This window comes from Chinchilla lanigera, unplaced genomic scaffold, assembly GCF_000276665.1.
Source record: "Chinchilla lanigera isolate Chin_1 unplaced genomic scaffold, ChiLan1.0 scaffold00054, whole genome shotgun sequence".
Classification (NCBI taxonomy): Eukaryota; Metazoa; Chordata; class Mammalia; order Rodentia; family Chinchillidae; genus Chinchilla; species Chinchilla lanigera.
Window position 1 is genome coordinate 7,598,794 of NW_004955455.1, and position 20,438 is coordinate 7,619,231.

General features: G+C 47.4%; 1 protein-coding gene across 1 annotated transcript in view; it reads left to right on the forward strand.

Annotated features, from left to right (window-relative positions):
- Bcr (breakpoint cluster region) overlaps window positions 1–20,438 on the forward strand; it is a gene marked incomplete at its 5' end in the record, with an annotated part of 128,593 nt that continues 108,155 nt past the window's right edge. Inside the window, 1 exon segment of the mRNA XM_005396371.2 lies at window positions 1–1,350. Coding sequence (XP_005396428.1) covers window positions 66–1,350 — 1,285 coding nt within the window.

Consider the following 20,438-nt stretch of genomic DNA (forward strand, 5'->3'; position numbering starts at 1 on the left):
CGCCGCGCCGCCGCTGAGGCGGGCTCCGCGTGCAGCCGGGCGGCGCAGGTGAGAGCGGCCGCGCCATGGTGGACCCCGTGGGCTTCGCGGAGGCGTGGAAGGCGCAGTTCCCAGACTCCGAGCCACCGCGCATGGAGCTGCGCTCGGTGGGTGACATCGAGCAGGAGCTGGAGCGTTGCAAGGCCTCCATCCGGCGCCTGGAACAGGAGGTGAACCAGGAGCGCTTCCGCATGATCTACCTGCAGACGCTGCTGGCCAAGGAGAAGAAGAGCTATGACCGGCAGCGTTGGGGCTTCCGGCGCGCCGCGCAGCCCCCCGACGACGACGCCGAGCCTCGTGCGCCCGCACCGCGCCCGCCGCCCCCGCCCGCCGACGGCACCGACCCACCGCCTGCTGAGGAGCCCGAGGCCCGTCCGGAAGGAGAAGGGTCCCCAGGTAAGGCCAGGCCGGCGAGCGCCCGTAGGCCTGGGGCCGCCGCACCCGCGGACCGAGATGACCGAGGGCCCCCCACCAGCGTAGCGGCGCTCAGGTCCAACTTCGAGAGGATCCGCAAAGGCCATGGACAGCCTGGGGCCGCGGACCCAGAGAAGCCGTTCTACGTGAACGTCGAATTTCACCACGAGCGCGGCCTGGTGAAAGTCAACGACAAAGAGGTGTCGGACCGGATCAGTTCCCTGGGCAGCCAGGCCATGCAAATGGAGCGCAAGAAATCCCAGCAAGGCGCTGGATCTGCTCTGGGGGATGCGTCCAGGCCCCATTACCGTGGGCGCTCTTCGGAGAGCAGCTGCGGCCTCGACGGTGACTATGAGGATGCAGAGTTGAACCCCCGCTTCCTGAAGGACAACCTGATCAGTGCCAATGGCGGCAGCAGGCCCCCTTGGCCGCCTCTGGAGTACCAGCCCTACCAGAGCATCTACGTTGGGGGTATGATGGTGGAAGGGGAGGGCAAGGGCCCACTCCTGCGCAGCCAGAGCACCTCGGAGCAGGAGAAGCGTCTCACCTGGCCCCGAAGGTCCTACTCCCCCCGAAGCTTTGAGGACAGTGGAGGCGGCTACACCCCGGACTGCAGCTCCAATGAAAACCTCACTTCCAGTGAAGAAGATTTCTCTTCTGGACAGTCCAGCCGAGTGTCCCCAAGCCCCACCACCTACCGTATGTTCCGGGACAAGAGCCGATCACCCTCACAGAACTCCCAGCAGTCCTTTGACAGCAGCAGTCCTCCAACACCGCAGTGCCAGAAGCGGCAGCGGCAGTGCCAGGTCGTGGTGTCCGAGGCTACCATTGTAGGTGTCCGAAAGACTGGGCAGATCTGGCCCAGTGATGGGGACAGCACTTTCCATGGAGACACAGGTGGGTACCTGGAGCCACTTTGGGTGAGTCCACCTGCATTTAGGCAGGAAACTCCTAAGGGGTAGAGAAAATACCAAAGGAAGTTTCTGAGGAAGAAGTGGGTAGATGCTTTTTGAATGATTTTCAAGTGCCTTTGTGGCTTATGGCTGATCTTGCACCAGAGCTAACTCCACCCCTTCTTCCTCAATGCAGATTCCCAGGGTTTGGAATGGGATTTTGTTGGGAGGGTTGAGAAAACGCATGGCAAGTGGCTTGTTCCTCTGGTTGTGCAGTGCTGTACTGCTGGTGAAAGTACATTTATCGGGAGGGAGATGCCCTGTGGTGTCCAGTGCTCTGTGGTCTCTTTATGATGGTAAGTGAAAATGATATAAAGCCACTTTAAGATGATATAAAGTCACTTTTGCCACCTAGATCACAACCTTGCAATGAAGACTGATCTGGGTTTTGCACATTCCCCGCAAATGCACCATTTCTTCCTAGAAGGGTTACATGACACTGTTTGCGAGCCATAGAAGTGTCAGATTCACTTGTTAGCAAGTCGGAGCAGGTGAAGATTGGAGTCAGAAGGAAGTGAGGCAACAGCTAGTTCTGACTCCGTGAGCCCCTGAAAATCAACCAGATGCAGATTGTATCTGGCACTGAAGCAGAGCCACACCTGCTTTGATCTGCCTACCTTTGATAGGAGGTGTCACCCATTCTTACCTGTAGCATCCTCTGGGCGTGTTAACCCACCCTACTTCCTGATCCTTCATTGTTCTCCTGACTCTCAATCTACCCAAGCATGAGCACCCACAGGTGCTTATTTTGAGCTCCCAATGTGCGGTCTGACTCCAGCCCTAAGATTAAATCTATTGTACAATAACTTCTGTGTTGTGTGCAGAGGCCATGAAGTGTTTGGGACTACGTTTTAAGATCCAGACACAGTTTGCAACGGGCATAAGAGGAGCAGGGTAGGCCGGTGGGTTTGGGTGTGGTGGGAGTCGGTGAGGCACTTGGGACTGTCTTGGAGTCCTGTTCCCAGTTGGTCTGATCCGCTTTTCTGCTTCATTGATTTTTTTTCTTTTTCTGCTGATGGAGTTGCTTGTGTGTTTGTTAAAATCCTCTTGAAACAAGTGAGGCTATTTTTGGCTCTGTCGAGCTGCCTTTTTGTGCTCAGCACTCTGTCCTGTTTGTGTTAGGTACTTCCACTTGCTGATTTGCCATTTGCAGCTGGGGTTGGCTGTGGTGTGTGGCTGAGACCTGCCTGCGGCCTGGCCCAGCTGGATTCCCTAAGTCCTTAGTGGGGGCGATGAGAAGCTGTAGTATTCACAGGCTTGCTTTGCAGGCACATCAGCGCCTTAAGGGTCTGGAGGATTGCCCTGTGGTTACTGGGCACCGTCTGTGTCCTGCTAGCTGTCGGCTGAGTGAACCAGCTTGAACTGGTCCCCAGCACTTTGGTATAGGAGTACATTATTAATAAAGGAAGAAAATAAGGTTTTTCTAAAAGACCTGAAGTCTAAAATGATATTCTCTTGCAGGCAGGGAATTCTAAGTTTCCAGCAAGTTGAGCCTGGCCTTTCTTGCAGCCCTTATACCTGTACCTATGTTAACCACCACCATCAGGCTTTAAGGCAGTAAGAATTAGGAGAAAGTGAGCCCTCAAAGGAGAGGCATGGGGTAGGTTCTAACAGATAGCTGAGGAGTTAATTTTACAACTTTTAGAACTTCTTGGATCCTTCTCTGAATGTCTTCAAGGTCCCATGTATTCCCTCTTACTAGATTTTATTTTTTCCTTCATATATCTTTAGTGTTTAAGAACTGTACGGTTTTAAAACAGTTGGCTGTCATGGCACATGCGTGTAATCCCAGCACTCAGGAGGTTGGGGGCAGGAGGATCACCAAGAGTTCAAGGCCACCCTGAATTGCATAAAGAGACCCTGTCTCAAAAAGCAAAACAAAAAAAACTTAACATCATTTAAAAGAGACTGCAGTATTTTCCAGAATTTCTTTCTACTTGTCTATTTGTTTATTTGAGGAGGCTGGTGCTGAAGATTGAACACAGGACCTTTGCATTAAGCTGTATTCTCAGCCCTCTTTTTAATTTTTTTATTTTGAGACAGGGTCTCAGTAGGTGCTGTGTTGCCCAGGCTAGGTTTGAACTTGCCATCCTCCTGCCTCAGCCTCCAGAGTTTTGGCATTGGGGAGTGGGTGCCACCTTGACTGGCTAATTCTTTAGGACAATTTTTTAGAGTACTTTTAGGTTCACAGCAAATGTGTACACAGGTACTCTTTACCCTACCTCATCCATTGTAAATATCGCCTACCATCTAAGCACACTTGTGACAGTTACGAACCTGCATTATCACCCCCAGTTTGTACTTTGAGTTTGGGTACATCCTACAGGTTTGGGTCCTAGTAGAATTTAAAATTCCTGTTGTTTTAGTCCCCGAAGCCTTTACACTGTGTTCCCAGCAATCTCCTCTGACGTGTGACCGTACGCGGCTGGTAGGGAAGGAGGGATCCCGCACTGGCTCAGCCGTCAGTCTCTGTTTGGACTGTTTACTGATGACCTTCAGATGGCTGCGGGGCCTCCTGGCTTTGAAAGGAATCATGAGGGAAATTACAGCATGGGAGAAGGTAGAAGTTACCCTGGTGTGCTGCAGTGGCAAACGTGGTAGCTTGGCTCGCATGACTTCAGAATCCCTTTGGATGAGTGTGCACTCATTTCTGAGTTGAAGGCTGCTGGTGATCAAGAGAAGGAGTTGAAACCATCATGCTTTGCTCTGTGCTAGGCATGATGCCAGCGCCCCTCATGAGTTCTTTCATCACCTGGTAGTGGGCTGCCCATTTACAAGTAAGGATGCAGTCAGCAAGTGGCAAAGCTGAGATCCTGTTTTGCCTTTCTTGTTTGTGAGACAGGGTCTCATTATGTAGTTCAGGCTGGCCTTGAGCTCACTGTGTGGCCCCAGACAGGCCTTGAACTCAAGGCAATCCTCCTACCTCAGCCTCCCAAGTGCTGGGATTACAAGTGTATGGCCCCATGCCTGGGAAACCCCGTTCTTTCTGGCACATAGTGACCCTGCAGTCTTTCTGGTGCCCCATATTTCTACCTGAAAAGCATGACTGGGTTGGTGCAAGTGTCTCTCCAGCTCTGTGCACCCAGTGCCTCCCTCTCAGGTGATAAATTACAGATGGCCATAAGTCCTGCCTGTGCAACCCCCTCCTTCGGTACTTTGTGGGCCACAGAGGAGAGAATGCAGTCCTAGAAGCTTAGACATTAAAGAGAGAGAAGTCTATACACACATATGTGTTCAGAGGGCAGTGGGATTGGGGAAACTTCTAGCTTCCTTGGTTTATTAGCACAAATTCAGTAGCTGAGGGTTGGGGCAGTAGCTGTCTGTCTGAGAACTACCTACAAAGGCTCGGAGTCCCCCATGCCCACCTCCTGTGACTCGGAACTGTGCAAGTATGTAATTTTTCATGATAAAGCACATATAAAATCTACCATTTTAGCTATAACAATCTTTGGTTAAATACAAAAGACTTCTTAACCCGTTGTAACCATTTTTGAGTACTCAGTTCTGTGGTACTGACTACATTCACATTGTTGTGTGGCTGTCTCCTTCATCTTTCTCTAAGGGCTTCTTCATCCTCCCCAACTAGAAGCCCTGTCCTCATTAAATTTCCATTCCCTGCCCCTGGTGCCTGGAAACCGCTATTCTTTTTCTGTCTCTATGAATTTGATGCCTCTAAGTACCCCATGTCAGTAGAATCATATGTTTTTCGTTTTGTAACTGGCTAATCTCATATAGCATGTAATGTTCTCTGGGCTCATCCATCTCAGGTCATGCATGGGGTGCTCTTTGAGGATGGGAGTCCATGGTACATTTCCATACAGCTTATGTGCGAAGGTCCTTTCTTTTCACAGCTCCTGGGGAAGTAAGCATCCTATTGACTGTATCTTTTATCAGTGTACTTTCTCCGTTTTCAGAGGACTTCGGCAAGGGATTTCAGGAGGCAGAAGGTTCTTCCTTCTTCTAGGTCTGAAGAATTGGTGATTCGTACCTCTAACCCTGTTCCTGCTCAGCCCTTTCCAAGTATGATTTGTGTGTGTGTGTGTGTTTGTGTGCACATGCACAAGCACATTTAACCAAGGGTTTTGTGCATGCTAAACACATGCTTATTCACTGAGTTACAATCCCAGCCTGATTCTTAAATCTTGTGTTTCCTAATAGCCTCTCGTGTGAGTTGCTGTCTGTTCTGCCTTTTCTTTTATGGAACAGCTTAATTTGCCTTTTCAATTCCAGGGATGTGGTGGCAACAGAATGGTTACTACTTTGTTTTTCCCTTAGGTGATTGACTGGATAAGTAATCAGTTTGAGTAATTGTGAGGCCATCAAAAAGTCACCCAGACCTCACATTATCTCCATCATCACCCCTTTAGAGTTTTGTGGCCACCTCTGGGTTGACTGATGAACAAGAGGCCGAGTGAACAGATCAGACAGAATGAAAACAGAGTCTAGATCAAATTTTTTTGTGTGTGTTTTTGAGGCAGAGTCCTGCGATGCAGTTCAGGTTGGCCTTGAGCTCACTTTGTAGCCCAGGCTGGTCTCGAACTTGCAACAGTCCTCCTGCCTCAGCCCCCCGAGTGCTGGGATTACAGGTGTGCGCCATCACACCTGGTGTTAAATCACATTTTTATAAGGTTTCTCTGGCTCAGGAAAGTTGATGTGTTTTGGAACAGAATGAAGCATTCTGGAACACTTCACTAAAGAAGGAGCTAGGACTGCTGTTAATTTGAATGTGTCTAGAGAATGTGCCTGCTTCTTGACTCCCTTTTGCCTAATTTGCTTCTGGCTTGAGAATCCATGTCCCTTCCTTCCTGGCGTTCTGTGGGTGGGAGGGCCTGTGTATGTGACTGCTGCCCCCACCAGGACAAAGAGGCCAGGCCAGCAGTAATGCTAGGGACTTGGAAGCACAGGGTCCCTGTTGCAGCTCGTCTTTGTGGTTTGAAAAGGATCCACTTTCAGAGTAAGTCATGGGCCTCTTAGCGGCATTGTCAGGTTATCAAATAGTAAATCTGAGTTTTGACTGAGATTGCTGCCTTTTTGGATTAAGGCTCAAGGGTTGGGTGGTGCATTAGACTAGCCTAACTGGAGAGAGAAAGAGGGGGGAGAAGGGGTGGGGTAGAATATATAATTTTTTTTTTTTTTTTGAGACAGGGTTCCACCTAAATTGCCCAAGCTGGGCAATTGTGATCCTCCTGCCTCAGACTCCCTAGTTCTCAGATTATAGGCTGAGATTACAGGTGTGTACCACCATACCCGACTGGTTACTTGAGTTTTCCCTGTATGACACACAACTGTTTGATTTCAAGGAGGGATTTTTTTCTTTGAAAAATGTAGTTATTTTAATTGAAATTTTACATATATGTGTGTGTGTGTATGTGTGTGTGGTGTGTGTTTGTGTGTATATATATATATATATGCTTATTTAAAGGTATGCGTACTATAAAATGTACCATTTTAATCTTGTGTATATGTGGTGCTGGGGAATTGAATCCAGGACTGTGTACATGCTAGACAAGTACTCTATTGGGCTACATCTCCAGTCCCCATTTTAATCATTTTTAAGTGTGCAGTTCAGTGGTACTAAGTATATCACATTGTTGTAAACTGTTGCCACCATCTAGCTCTAGAAATTTTTTATTTTGGTTCTGGGATTGATCCAGGACCTTGCACATCATAAACACATGCTCTACCCTTGAGCTACATACCCAGGCCTATCTCTGGAGCTTTTTCATCTTCTGATACCAAAAATCTGATACCGAGAGTTTGGTAACTCTCGGTTCCTTCTACACCCAGTTCCTGGAAGCCACCATTCTTTTTGTCTCTGTGACTTTGCCTATCTTAGGTATAAGTGGAATCCTATAAAATTGTCTTTTGTCTGGTGTCTTTCAGTCAAGTATGGTTTTGATTCCCTGGGGCAGTACCCCTATACTTAACTCCTCGTCACTGATCTTCACAGGTGTGTTTTCTTTAGAAAAACATCTGTTGGTGATGGTGATTATTTCCTTGGCTTTCTTGCATGCACTCCTGAGGTGGCTTAATGTGTTAGTCTGCCAGGCCTGCCCCGTAACTATCACTGACGATGCACTACACAGAAGTTTATTTTCTCACACTTTCGAAAGTTCAAGAAAAGGTGCTGGCAGGCTTAGTTCTCTCTGAGGCATCTCTCCTTGGCTTATGGATATCACTTTCTTGCCGACTGTTCACGTAGGGTTTTCTTCCTGGTATCTTGTGTGTGTCCAAATTGTTCCATAGTTAAAAAGACATCAAGTCGATGTGGTATGAACTCCTGTAATCCCAGCATTCTGGAAATCAGAGGCAGGAGGATCATAAATTCGTGTCCTGCCTGCGCAGTTTAGTGAGACTGTCTCAAAAGGCTGGGGATGTAGCCCAGTGTAAATGCCCTGGGTTCAATTCCCTGTACCACAAGGGGCAAAAAAAAGGCATCCATTAGATTAGATTAGTCCCCACCCCAATGACCTCAATTTTAAATTAATCACCTGTCAAAAAGCCCTATCTCTGAATACAGTCATAGTCCGAGGGACTGGGATTCAGGATTTCAACATATGAAATTTGGGAGGATACAGTTTAGTCCATCTTACTCAGTGAATCCTGTATTGGGCACCATAGCAAAGGGCTTTGATGACAGGAGTGGAGAGAGGGAGGGAGCACTAGAGCTGGGCTCTTGCAGCCATCTTTTAGGAAGAAAGTTGAGTAAAAGCATCATTTAATGTTAGGCAGTGTGCTAGGGCTGATGATGATACAGGCATCAGGACACCATAAGCTAATGCTTTATGGGCTCCCACATGTCATCTAAAAAGTTACGGGTTAGATCACGTCTAAGTTCTTTTCTGTTATCATTAATTTTTTTTAATTTGAAAAATTATTACTTGTAGTGCTGCATATCGAACCTAGGGCCTCATGCATGCTAGGCAAGTGCTCTACCACTGGGTTGTAGCCCCATCCCTAAAATTATTATTAACACAGCTTGAACTATATCTTTCCTGTTTGTCATGGTTCATACTTTTATTTTAACTAAGGCATCCACATGTCATTCAGTACTCAAAGGTATTCATTAATCATCTACTATGTGCCTAGCAATGTCTTTAGGGAAAAACGCTTTTGTTTTTGTTCGTGAATTTGGGGAAAGGCTTACCATCAAGGGCCTTGTTTTTTGTTTTTTAACCAATGAACCAACAAAAAAAGAACTTTTCTGATGTCAAAGGATGTTTTCCTAACTGTGCGTCTTTCTTCAACTGCTGTGTATGCTTGCAGTATTTATTGTTAATCATGTGTCTGTCTTCTTTAGGATAGTTATACCCTTAAGACAGGAGAGTGTCCTACTTACTATACTGTGCCGTCAGATGCGCCACCCCCTGGGCCCTCTGACAGTGTTTGATGATGCTTCTGAACCCATTTATTTATTTGTTTGTTTGTTTATTTTTTGGTACCGGGACTTGAACTCAGGACCTTGTGCTTGTCAGGCAGGCGCTTGTGCCACTGAGCTATATCCCCAGCCTCTGAACTCATTTATGTCTATCTGTGTTGTAAGCACTGTGTTTTGAGGGTTGAAGATAAAATGAGACTTCATCTCTAAGGTTTTTATTTGCTCAGACCCTTCTCTCTACTGGCTACTGACCACTTAATTTCATCTGATAAGTGGCAGTGGATTTTCTAGGACTGAATGATATAGGTGCCCCAGTAAAGCTTTGGAAATTAATCTGGCCTGGTGATCGGTTGACCTTTCTTTGTATGTTCTGACCTTCTTTCTTTTTAATAGTTTTTTCATTTTCTTTTTTGAAATAGGGTCTCACTATGTAGTGCAGGCTGGCCTTGAACTCGATTATGTAGCCAAGGCTCGCCTCAGACTCATGGCAATCCTCCTGCTTCAGCCTCCCAACTGCTGGGACTACAGGTGTGCACCCTTACACCTTTTTTTTCAATACTGGGGATTGAACTCATGGGTACTCTACCACTGAACTACATCCTTAACCCTATCTAGCTAGCTGGCTATTGAGACCTTGCTAAGGTCTTGCTAAGTTTGTCATGCTGGTCTTGAACTTCAAATCCTTCTGCCTCAGCCTCCTGGTAGTTGGGATTATAGGCATGTATCACTGAGCCCAGTTTATCACTGAGCCCAGTCTATGCAGTATTTCTTTCTTTGCTAAGGGTTAGTTCTCCCTTTCTCAACCTTAGAAAGCATCCTGAATGCCGACTGGGGCCTGCTAATTAGTTGTCTTGGGTTCTGGCTTTCATTTCTGCAACCTTGCAAAATGACTGAGAGCCCAGATTGGTGCCCAAGGAAAGAGCAATTGACAAGTTCTTGAATGTCCTTTCATGTGCTGGGGGTGAGAAGACTGAGATACCTCATTTGGTAGTAAACATGACTGTTAAGGAGATTGGTTCATGAGCTCATTCTTGTAAAGTGACTGGAGCAAGATTGTTGTGGTAATTATATGCCACCCACTGATTGGGTCTGAGGACAAGTGAGACAAACACATAGACTTAGAATAACCTTCCCAAGGTCAAGTGGTAGGCAGAGGGGCTGAGCAGCGATGTTAATCGTATGAGAGCAGACACAGGGTGACTGTCTAGGTGGAGGGGTTGTTTGGCAAACAAGTTTGGGCACCTGCTATGTTAGGCACAGATGATGCTGAGTATCATGAGGTAGGCTGTCCCCAGCGGTCCTTTTCAATCCAGTGGAAGACAGCCTCATAAACCTAATGCCATGGTAGAAATCATCTGGTCCCAGCCTTCAGGCAAGCTCTTAAAGGAGTCAGCCATGCAGGGACATCCTTTCCCCTCTTAATTTTGCAAATCTCCAAGATTCTTGATAGCTGCTTCTGGGGCACATTGCTGAGGCTCCTCCAGGAAGTTGTATGGTAAGGAACTCAAGAAGACAGGTCTGTTGGGAGGACTGCCTGCCCATTTGCGTTTCTCATCCAGCAGTCAGGGGCAGTGAATGCTGGCCATGCCACTGGCCATGGTCCAGGGTGAGCAGGTTACAGGAGGTCCAGAGAAGCAAGGCCTGGCTGGGAAGATGGAGCAGATGCACAGAGAATGCAGCATGTTTACGCAGAGAGCACCATAGATGCATAGCCTAGGGAGCCAGGGAGGTGGTCAGGAAACACAAGGAAGGAGCCGTCTCCTGACTGGCCGAGACACAGGTGAGGAGACCCTGAAGAAAAATGGGAGACTCCCCTGCACCAGCCCCATACACAGTGGAAGCCAGCCAGCCACAGCTAAGAACAGAGCAACTTGTGGCGATCCTTCACTCAAGTACTGCCGTTGGCTAGAGAACACTTTTGAAGATTCATTTCACTTGAAAAACTTGACATGCTCCTTTCTTAAAGTGCTGCTGGGGCTAGTTGGTATGCAGGAGAGCAGGAAGAGAATTTTCTGCATGTAACAAGGCATTGGTGAACATTCTCTAAGTGGCCTAAAGGCAACATATGTTAACTCAGTGGAAGAATACAGACTTTGAAGGTCGAAGACCCGGACTCACCAGGGAGCCATGGCTCTGTCCCTGTGTGCCTCTGTGCAGGGACTTCATTCTCCCTTGGCCTTCGTCAACCTTCTCATGGAGTCTCTGCTTTGTGTAGTTAATATCACTTGATTGAACACCACTGTGTTAGTGTGTTTTTGTGTTGCTCTAACAGAATCCCTGAGACTGGGAAGTTTATAAAGAGAAGAGGTTTATTTAGCTCACAGTTTTGAAGGCCAAGAGTCCAAGATTGGGCAGATGCAGCTCTTTGTCCTCTGGTAAGGACCTCAGGCCACTCTGTGCATGGCAGAAAAGCAGAAGAGCATGCAGGTACATCCAGAGGCAAAACAGAAAGGGTAACCTTACTTTATCTTACTTACAAGATAATCCCAACACAATGGGAACTCACTCTTGTGAAGTGGAATTAATCTTTATATATGAAGGCCCCATCTCCATGACCCAGACACTTTGCGCTCAGTCCCACTCTAACATTGTCTACTTGAGGACTGAAGCCTTAACATGAGTTTGGGTGGGGAAATCTACATTTAAACCATAGCAACCACTTAGCAGGGATTTCTAAGGGGGCACTGGATTTGAAGATTCACTTCGCGTGAAAGGCTTGACGTGCTCCTTTCTTAAAGTGCCGCTGGGGCTACTTGGTATACAGTAGAGCAGGAAGAGAGTTTTCTGCGTGTGACAAAGCAGTGGTGAACATTCTCAGAGTGTCCTAAAGCCAACATATGCCATTTCACCTGCTTGGCCCAGCCAGTGCTTGCCCACTGTGAGTTCTAGCAGGGCACAGGGGTTTGCCGTGGACGTCATTATCATTACCATTTGTTCTCTCCCAATCCTCTTGGGCCTACTATATCCACCCTAGATTCATATATTGAAATCCTAACCCCTAAGATAATGGTATTAGGAAGTAGGGCCTTGAAGCCATGATGAAGTCATGAGGATGAAGCCTTCATAAAGGATTAGTGCCTTCATAAAAGAGGTCTTAGAGAGCCTCCTTCCTTCCCTCTTCTGCCATATGAGGACAAGAAGGTACCATTTGTGAAGCAGGAAGTAGGCCCACAGCAGATAGGGAATCTTCTTGGACTTCAACTTCCAGAACTGCGAGATGTAAATTTGGGCTGTAAGCCCTCCAGTCTATGGCATTTTATTGTACCCTGACTGGGCTAAGGCAAAGTGCAGCATTTTCTGCACTGTGGCTCCTGTGGGAAAGCCAGCGACATCATCTGGGGTTCAGCTTCAGACATCAGCCCAGGGTAGTTGGCGCCCCACAGTGAAAATGACTGAGCCCTGTGCACGGTGAGTACCTGAGAAAGTGTGGCCATTGTCCTTACAAAACTCTCGAGTGGGGGAGAATGGGGTCCTTCTTGCGGTGTTCCTGGAGTAACTGGCCTAACTTGGGGGAGCTTGGAAGCTGGATCTGGAAGATAGAGACTTCTTGATTTTTCTCATGGAACACTGCCATCCAGTTTTAGAGGGAAGGCTTAAAACCACTTTTTCCTCATTTTTAATGACAAAGGCTTTAAGCAAGGAAGTGGAAACCACAAAACCTTCGTCATTTTAATAACAAAGGAGAAAGAGGGAAAGTTAAATTACTAAATCTTCGACATACATAGATTCAGTCTGCTGATTTACAAGGGCTTTTGCAATCCAGACAGTGCCCCTGAGGTACCTGGGGGCCCATGGTGTTCAGGGCTAGCCTGGCAGCCCCCATCAGGTTGTTCCGCTTGTCCCCCCCGCTTGTTGGTGAGCTACAGAGCTCAAGGAGGAGTGTGTAATGTTCCCATAGCACCTTGAGAGCACTTGGGGTGGCTGAGGAAGGCCATGGTGACTTTTGATTCTTAGCCTTTAGTGATCCTTACTATCTGCTGTCCACCAGCAGTGCCTGACCGTCCGTCCACCTTCTTGGAGTGTTGGGACAGTCAAACCTTCAATAAATTTGGGGGGGTGTGTGTCTTTCTCTTTTTCTCCCCACTTCCTAAGAAACCTTCTGCTTGGAAACCTAGACAGTGTTTGTCAAATGCCTTTCTGGCATTTGAGATGAGAATGATCCCATATATGATTATATGGGATTATATAATGTGTGGCATTTGGTGTCTGGCTTTTTTCACTTCACATTAGATATTCAAGGTTCATCCACATTGTAACATATATCAGGACTTTATTCCTTTCGGTGGCCAAATAATGCTCCAGAAAGTATTACTTTCTCATTGCCGAGATACAATAACCTGATACCCACAATTTAAAGGAAGAAAGGTTTATTTTGGCTCACAGTTTGCAGAATTTCAGGCTGTAATAGGCTGGCTCCAATGCAAGGGAGCGTGGCAGAAGAACATGGCAGAGGAGAATAGCTCATGGCAGGGCAGGCAGGAAGCAGAGAGAGATGAAGGGAGGAGAGTGGGAGATAGGCCCTTCAGGCCACGCCCCCAGTGACCCGCCTCTAACCAGGCTTCACCTCCCAACATCACATTTAGCTATAAACTCACCAGTGGACTAATGAGTATCATATCCTCATGACCCAGTCACTTCCCAAAAGCTCCATTTATGAGCACATGAGGCTTTGGAGGGGGCGGTTATTCAGATATAATTCATAACAGAGTGTTTTTGTGAATGGGTAGTTGGATCCTCCCTAATTACCATGTTGGCAGCAGAGCCCTCGAGGTTCTTGCTTGCCTTTGACTCACAGAGAAGCCTGGCCAGCCCTGTTTGGGGACCTTATCCCCTGAGAGGGCCATGAATGCAGGTTCTGGTGGAAATGGTGGATTTTTCCTGTTCATCCTAGCTTTTGGGAGGAGTTCTTGGGGCCGTCGGTCATTGGAAGCCAAGTGATGGCTGAGAGTTTGCTGGGCTCATCAGGAAAGGGGGCCCAGGGTGGCTGAGCTTGTTTGTAACCCTCACCTTGGTGGCTCCATAGTGCCTTAGTGCTCTGTCCTTCAGGAACCTGCTAGTTATAAGCACTGCCTTTCCATCTAGGATTCTGGGAGCCATGGTCTCCTCTAGTCTTCCCTCCCCTTTTCTTGTGGTGCTGGAAGTCATGCTGATTAGGGAAGTGGTGGGAGAGAGAGGAAGAGGAGAGGAAATGCCAACCATGAGGATGGGTGACAGAAGAGAAAGGAGGTGAGACTGATCCCAAGGACATCAACAGCTGTGCTGGAGCACCTCAGGCTGAGTCTTTGCGGGAGATGGAGAGGCCAGGAATAAAGAGGAAAGATGAGGTTGTGGAGGGGTTTTGTGGAGAGATGAGAGCTGTAGCAGTCCTGGAGATCTTGCCTGTTTGAGATCATAACTGGTGGAAGAGTTTATGTTACAGAAAGTCTAAAGGAAAAAAAGACTTAAGTGGAAATGATCTCTAGGAGGTCATGGTACAAAGGGTTGTGAGTGGATGGGAAAGAAGCCAGAGGGCTATGTTTGGACTACTGTCCAGGATTCTGGCATGGGAGAGAGCAGGTGTCTGCATGGTGTGGGGTTTAGGATCAGGGTCTGAGTATTCCCCAGGTGTCCACCTGTGGGTCTGCCTTGTTCTAGGGGCAGGGTACAATGCAGGGCCACATACCTGTCTACATGCCAAGGAAGTGACTGATGGGACGGTGTATTAATCAGCTTTCCCATTGCTGAGACACAATACTCAACACAACTTAAAGGAGGAAAGGCTTAATTTAGCTCATGGTTGTGGGAGATTCAGTACATGGTCAGCAGAAACCTCGTGGCCAAAAGGCATGACAAAGCTACTTAATTCATGGCAGTGTGAAAGCAAAGCTGGGGAACAGTGCTAGACCAGAAGAGGGCAGGGACCAGACATAGACCGTAAGACCACCCCTCTACAACCTACCCAGGCACACCTAGAACTGTGCTTTACCAATCCCTGGGGAAGATCTCAAAGCCATTCAAGTTGAAACTCCACTCTCATGGCCACAGAGTCCCAGTGGGAGGGTAATCCCCTACAGAGGAACGGCTGGGTTCCTGCTGGATAGCAGTCAGGGGTTAGTTAGCATGGCTTTGCACAGGTCCTTTCCATGGCCTGTGTGCATCTGTCTGTGCTTTGAGGATATTGACATGGCTCATCTTGGGAGCCAGCTGAGTGAGGGTCAAGACGATTAGGAGGGGACAAGGATGAAGATAGCAGTGAGGATAGAGAGTAAGTTCGGGAGGGGGAGAGTAAGGTCCCAAGAGTAAGGTCTGCCATCTGGCTGTCATGGTGGCAGGGTTGTAAGTCTGGCTGTGACACTCAGTCTTATGGCTGGAAGCCAAGGGTGGGTGGTGAGGAACACAGAGCCAAGGCCTGAGCTGGTGGAATGCCAAATGTGGGCCCTGACCTTGAGATACTAAGGGTTGAGGTAAGAATGTGGAGACCAGGACTACCAGCCACTGTGTGGCCTTGTGTGACATGTATTGAATGGCGACTTATATAATCTAATCCCTCTTCATTCTCAAAGCAGCCCTAACAAATACAGACTGTATTATTAACGTTAAGCCTGGTTTCCTCTCCTGTGGCGTTTCTTCAGTGGCTAGATCGTGTGAGTCACTGCAGCAGACTTTTCTCAGTAGATGAAGGCCCCAAAAGAGCTGTGTGAGGCTCCAGAAGGAGGTGTCTGAGGAAGCATGAGACACTTGGTCCTGACGTTGCTCCCAGCTCCCCCTAGTCCTTCGAGTCCTGTGGTGGCTTATTTATGATGCTGGGCCTGCAGTCTGGGTTCACAAACTGGCGAGGAAGTCTGGAAAGGTTAATGGGCTGAGACTTGGCTCCCAGGCCATCTGGGAAGGACACCTGAGTCAGACTACTCAGGAAATTGTGACTTTTCCTGGAAGATTTGCTGTGGCTGGGTCGCCAGAAAGCTAGCAAGAGGCCAGCTCCCTAAATTCTGTAAGTAGGGGCTGTTGCGGTTAGTAGTTGGAAATGCAGTAGATAGGAAGAGGCCACCAGAATCGTGCCCTGCCCAGTTTCCCCCACAAATGTAGAGATAAACCTGAGAGGAAAATGGAAAATGCATGCTTCTTTCTTTCTTTCTCTCCGTTCCCAAAACCCTGAACTCCCTCACATGTGTGAATTTATTGGATTCATTCCTAGGGAGTTGCTTTGTGTTTACTGAATTTTAGACCAGGCATGACAGGCATAATGGTAAACACAGTCTTGGAGATCAAAGGCTGAAGCAGGGGTTCCCCCTGGGGAACTTCCTCAGAGCCACAAGCATCGCAGTGGCTGCTCAGACACCCACGCTGACCCCATGCTTGGGCTTAGGGTACACAGACTGGAGCAGGTGGCTTAGGGCTTAGGACTGCTGTTTTGTCGTTAGGTTTTCGATTTCTAGGGTCATATTTTATTTTATTTTATTTTAGTATATTTATGTATATAGAGACAGAGTGTCACTATGTAGCTCGGGCTGGCCTGGAACTCCTGGCAGTCCTCAGCCTCCCAAGTGGTGGGATTAAAGGTGTGCACTACCATGATTTGAAGTTACAGAGGGACTTTTTAGAGGGTGGGCTGGACTGTGGTTCATTTGGAAGTTTGGTTTTTTCTTTCTTTTGTTGTTGTTTTGTGGTTTTTTTGGATTGAGACCTCCTGCAGGTCAGCAGGATGACACAGGTATTTAGAAGCCCCACACTTACTTGGTGTTCACGGAAGTGTCTGAACCCTAGGAGACCATGGTCTCCCAATGCGTGGTGCCACTAGGCCCAAAGAGTAGAGTGGTTGTGGGAGATGTGGGTATCTGGCATGGCAGAGATGAAGGACAGTAGATCTCCAGGTCAGCTGGTCACGTAGTGAAAAAGTCTCACATACACCATCTGTGGTCACCCCTGGAGAGTCTGATTCATGAGGGTTTTGTTTTGTTTCTAAATTTCACAGTTTTTTTCCACACCACAGCTGGGTTCTCTGCCCATGGTCTCGGCTGCAGTTACGGTGTTGGCAGGGCCTGCATTCCCATCAGGGGTTCTGTATGCTCTTCTGATCTCGCTCAGGTTGTCAGCAGAATTCAGTTCCTGGCATTTGTAGGAGTGAGATTTTCATTTCTTGTTAGTCTGGGAGCCTGCCTGTCTTCATGGGTGGCACACACAGGGCCACCCAGTGAGTGGGGTTTTTTGTTCGTTTATTGAGACAGAATTTTGCTAAGTTGTCCAAGCTGACCTTAAATTGCAGTCCTCCTGCCTCAGCCTCCGAAATAGCTGGGATTATAGGCATGTGCCACCATGGTTGGCTGAGTCTGGGTTCTTTGAAAAGCTCTGAGTGATTTTATTCTGTAGCCACGGTGGAACTGCTGGGAATCCATAGACCCTTAGTATGCATTTTGAAAGGCTGTCATGGAGAAGGGGTATAGGTTTCTTTGGTCTCATAACTAGAATGCTGGGTTGCTGTTAATGGCTAGAAACTTTTAGGAGACAGTATTTCTGTTTATGTTAAGATGTTATTTTTTGCCAGGCATGGTGGCACATGCCTGTAATTGCAGTACTTAGGAGGCTAAGGCAGGAGTGTCGCTGTGAGTTCAAGGCCAGCCTGGACTCTGTAGTGGATTCAGGGCCAACCTAAACAGCATAATGAGACCTTAGCTCAAAAAAAAAAAATCATTTTTTTCTCCTTAAATTTATTACATATAATCAGAACTAAAATTATTTTATGGAGCTGAGGACTTGCTTTTTAGTTGGGTGTCTGTCCTTTGTCAATTAACGTGATCATTTTCTTGTATTAAGCATTTTTAAGGGATACACTATTGCTTTGTAATAGAGTTATAATTTAATTTACCTAATTTTAATGAACTCTGTTGAATATTTAGGTTCCTGTGTACAGCTGGTTATAACAATGTTTTAGCAAACATCTTTTCTTTATATTGAGACAGGGTCTTTCTGAGTTACTGAATTGCCCAGGCTAAGTTTGAATTTGTGATTCTCCTGCCTGAGCCTCCCAGGGAGCTGGGATTACAGGTGTGTGCTGCCATGCCTGGCACATCTTTCTCAGATAAACAACTTCATTGAGATACAGTTCATATACCTTATAACTCACCCATTCAGAGTGTATAATGTAGCCACAGTGGCATGTGCCTGTACTCCTAGCCTCTCTGGAGGCTGAGACATGAGGATCACTTGAGCCTAGGAGTTGAGGACCAACTTGGGCAATACAGTAAGACCCTGTCTCTAAAACAAAAGAACAGAATAAACCTGGCGTTGTTTTTTCTCTCTCTTGTTTCTGTTTTTGAGGCAAGGTCTCAATATGTAATCCAAGCTGGATTTAAACTTGTGATCCTCTTGCCTTACCTCTGGGATTACAGGTATATGCCACTATGCCTAGTACTCCGGTCAAATCTCTGAATTTGTCCTTGAGGGGATAAGGGCCTGTCACTTAATGAGTCAGAAGGGTGCATGTTTTAAGACCCTTGGTATCTGCTGCCAGATTACCTTCTAGAAATAGTTGTTCAGAATGCCCTTGGTTTTAATTTTAATCTGCTCACCATTGAATTCTTTTTTGCCCCATATTTGGGTAGGATCTTATTAAAGCATTTCCATCAGGTCAGGAAACCTGTGTCTTCCAAACATCCAGAGTTATGATGTGGAGTTTTCATCCAAGAAGCAGAGAAACAGGATCTGAGGTTAAGATGGGTGAGAGTGGGGATGCTGTGGTTGGGGTCCTTTGGAAATATCCAGGCCCAGCTCAGAAGATGCCCTCAACTGGGTCCTCACTGGTCCAGTCTTTGCTTTGGGATGCTTCCTGAGGCCACTAGCTGCGTGACACAGTTTTTTTATCAGCTCAGTGGTCCTTGTTAGGGAGAGAACTCACTGTCCCCTTGTTTATCATGAAACTTGCTAGTGAATTTTGCTCTGGGCTGCCCATAGCGGAATCTGAAAAGCATTTTGGCTTCTTTTCTGTGTATCTGGCAATGGGTTAGTTCTGGTAGGTAGAACTGTCTAGTTCTGGCTCATGGGTTTCCTGCTTGGCTTTAATTGACACTCCAAAGGAGCAGGGTGCTTTGGTAGGAAAGGGATTTTGCAAAGGAAAAGAAACTTGTGTGACAGTGTATGGCTGCAGTCAGGTGGCAGAAGCTAAGCTCGCATAGAAGGGTGCTGTTGGGTTGGTCAGGACAAATACCCCTCATATGAGGACTTGGAGCTGGTATGAACTGTCCTGTATTGATCTTGGCCTGGGGAGGGATAGATAGGACATGGTCATATTTGGAGGAAGGGCAGACTTGTGCAGTGGGCTTGGGGGAGGAAGGGAGAGGAATGGACACTTTCCTGACACATACTAGTTGCCCCACACTGTGATAGGAATTGCATGCTATTGCTTTGGTCCTCACTGTAGCTGAGAGCCATTTTAGCTCTCTGGGTTCGTAGATTATAGAGGTGGGTCTCACACTTGCTCCTTTGCTTGAACTATTGTCCTTCTTAGCTGTGCCATTAGGTACTGTTATAACTCTGGGTCTATCACGTACACTCTCAGGTCTCTGAATTCCCATCATAAATGAGAAAGCCAAACAGTGTCTTAAGATCTGGTTAATTTTGTGATTCCAGGTAAAATTAGGCCATGTTGCTCTGAGTTCCAACAAATTACCTGGAATTGACATGTGTCCTGAACCAGTCTTTCTTTCTTTGTTTTTTTTTTTTTTTTTTTTTTTTCAAAAAAGGGTACTGCAAAGTTTATTTGAAAATAAAGTGCGGTGAGAAACCAGCTTTGGGAGAAACCAGCGCTGTAGAGGGAACTTGAGCTAAACAAAGTGGAAAAAGAGGGTAAAAGCAAAAGTGAAAGTACATGCCATGTCTGAAAAATGCAGTGCAGCCTACCATGCAAACTCACCCACAATAGCCCTGAACCAGTCTTTCTGCAAGACCCTAGTGGTGTCTGGCATTCTGTAGTGGCTTGGGTCTGGAGAGCCTGCAGTGGGCTGAGAAGTCGATTGGGCTCTGCATGCAAATTTAATGGCAATCAAACCTTTCTTTGCTGGTAGATTTGTTGTCTTCCATTGCTGCCCACTGGCCAGTCTGAAAGCTGGAACAGACGTCACCTGGGGCAGCATGCCTAAGTGCAGAGTCTGGGCAGTGGGAGGCCCAGCCATCAATGTGTGTGTTGGGGGATGTTTTCCAGGGCGGAGGTGATGGTGTCCAGGCAGGTGGTTGGCAGCAGTAGGCCTGGTCATGCCAGCTGGTGTCTTGCCAGCCACAGCACAGCCCTGTGTGGTCAGGAATTCTTATGCTGAGGCCAGTGCTGAGATGAGCAAGGCTTGGGCGCCTGGCTGCCCCATCTCTACATACATTAGGTACTTTGAGGCCACTGTTTACCTTCGTCACAGATGACCTGTCCCCCAGCAGTCTGCTGGCCTTATGTAGGCCACACCTGGGATTGGAATCCAGGTTCACTTCCTGCAGAGGAAGCTGTCTGATCCCTGTTACATTTTTCTATGTTCTCAGTGCAAGTGGGAGGCTAATTTGTTGTGCCTAAGCTGACCAGGCCTTGGGGTGGGCTGGTGGGTTTAAAAGGCATGTGGACAGGAAGGAGACAGAGCTAAATATCTGTACTTCTAGGGAGTGGGGATGCCTCTGCAGAAATCTGCGTTTTCCTTTAGAAT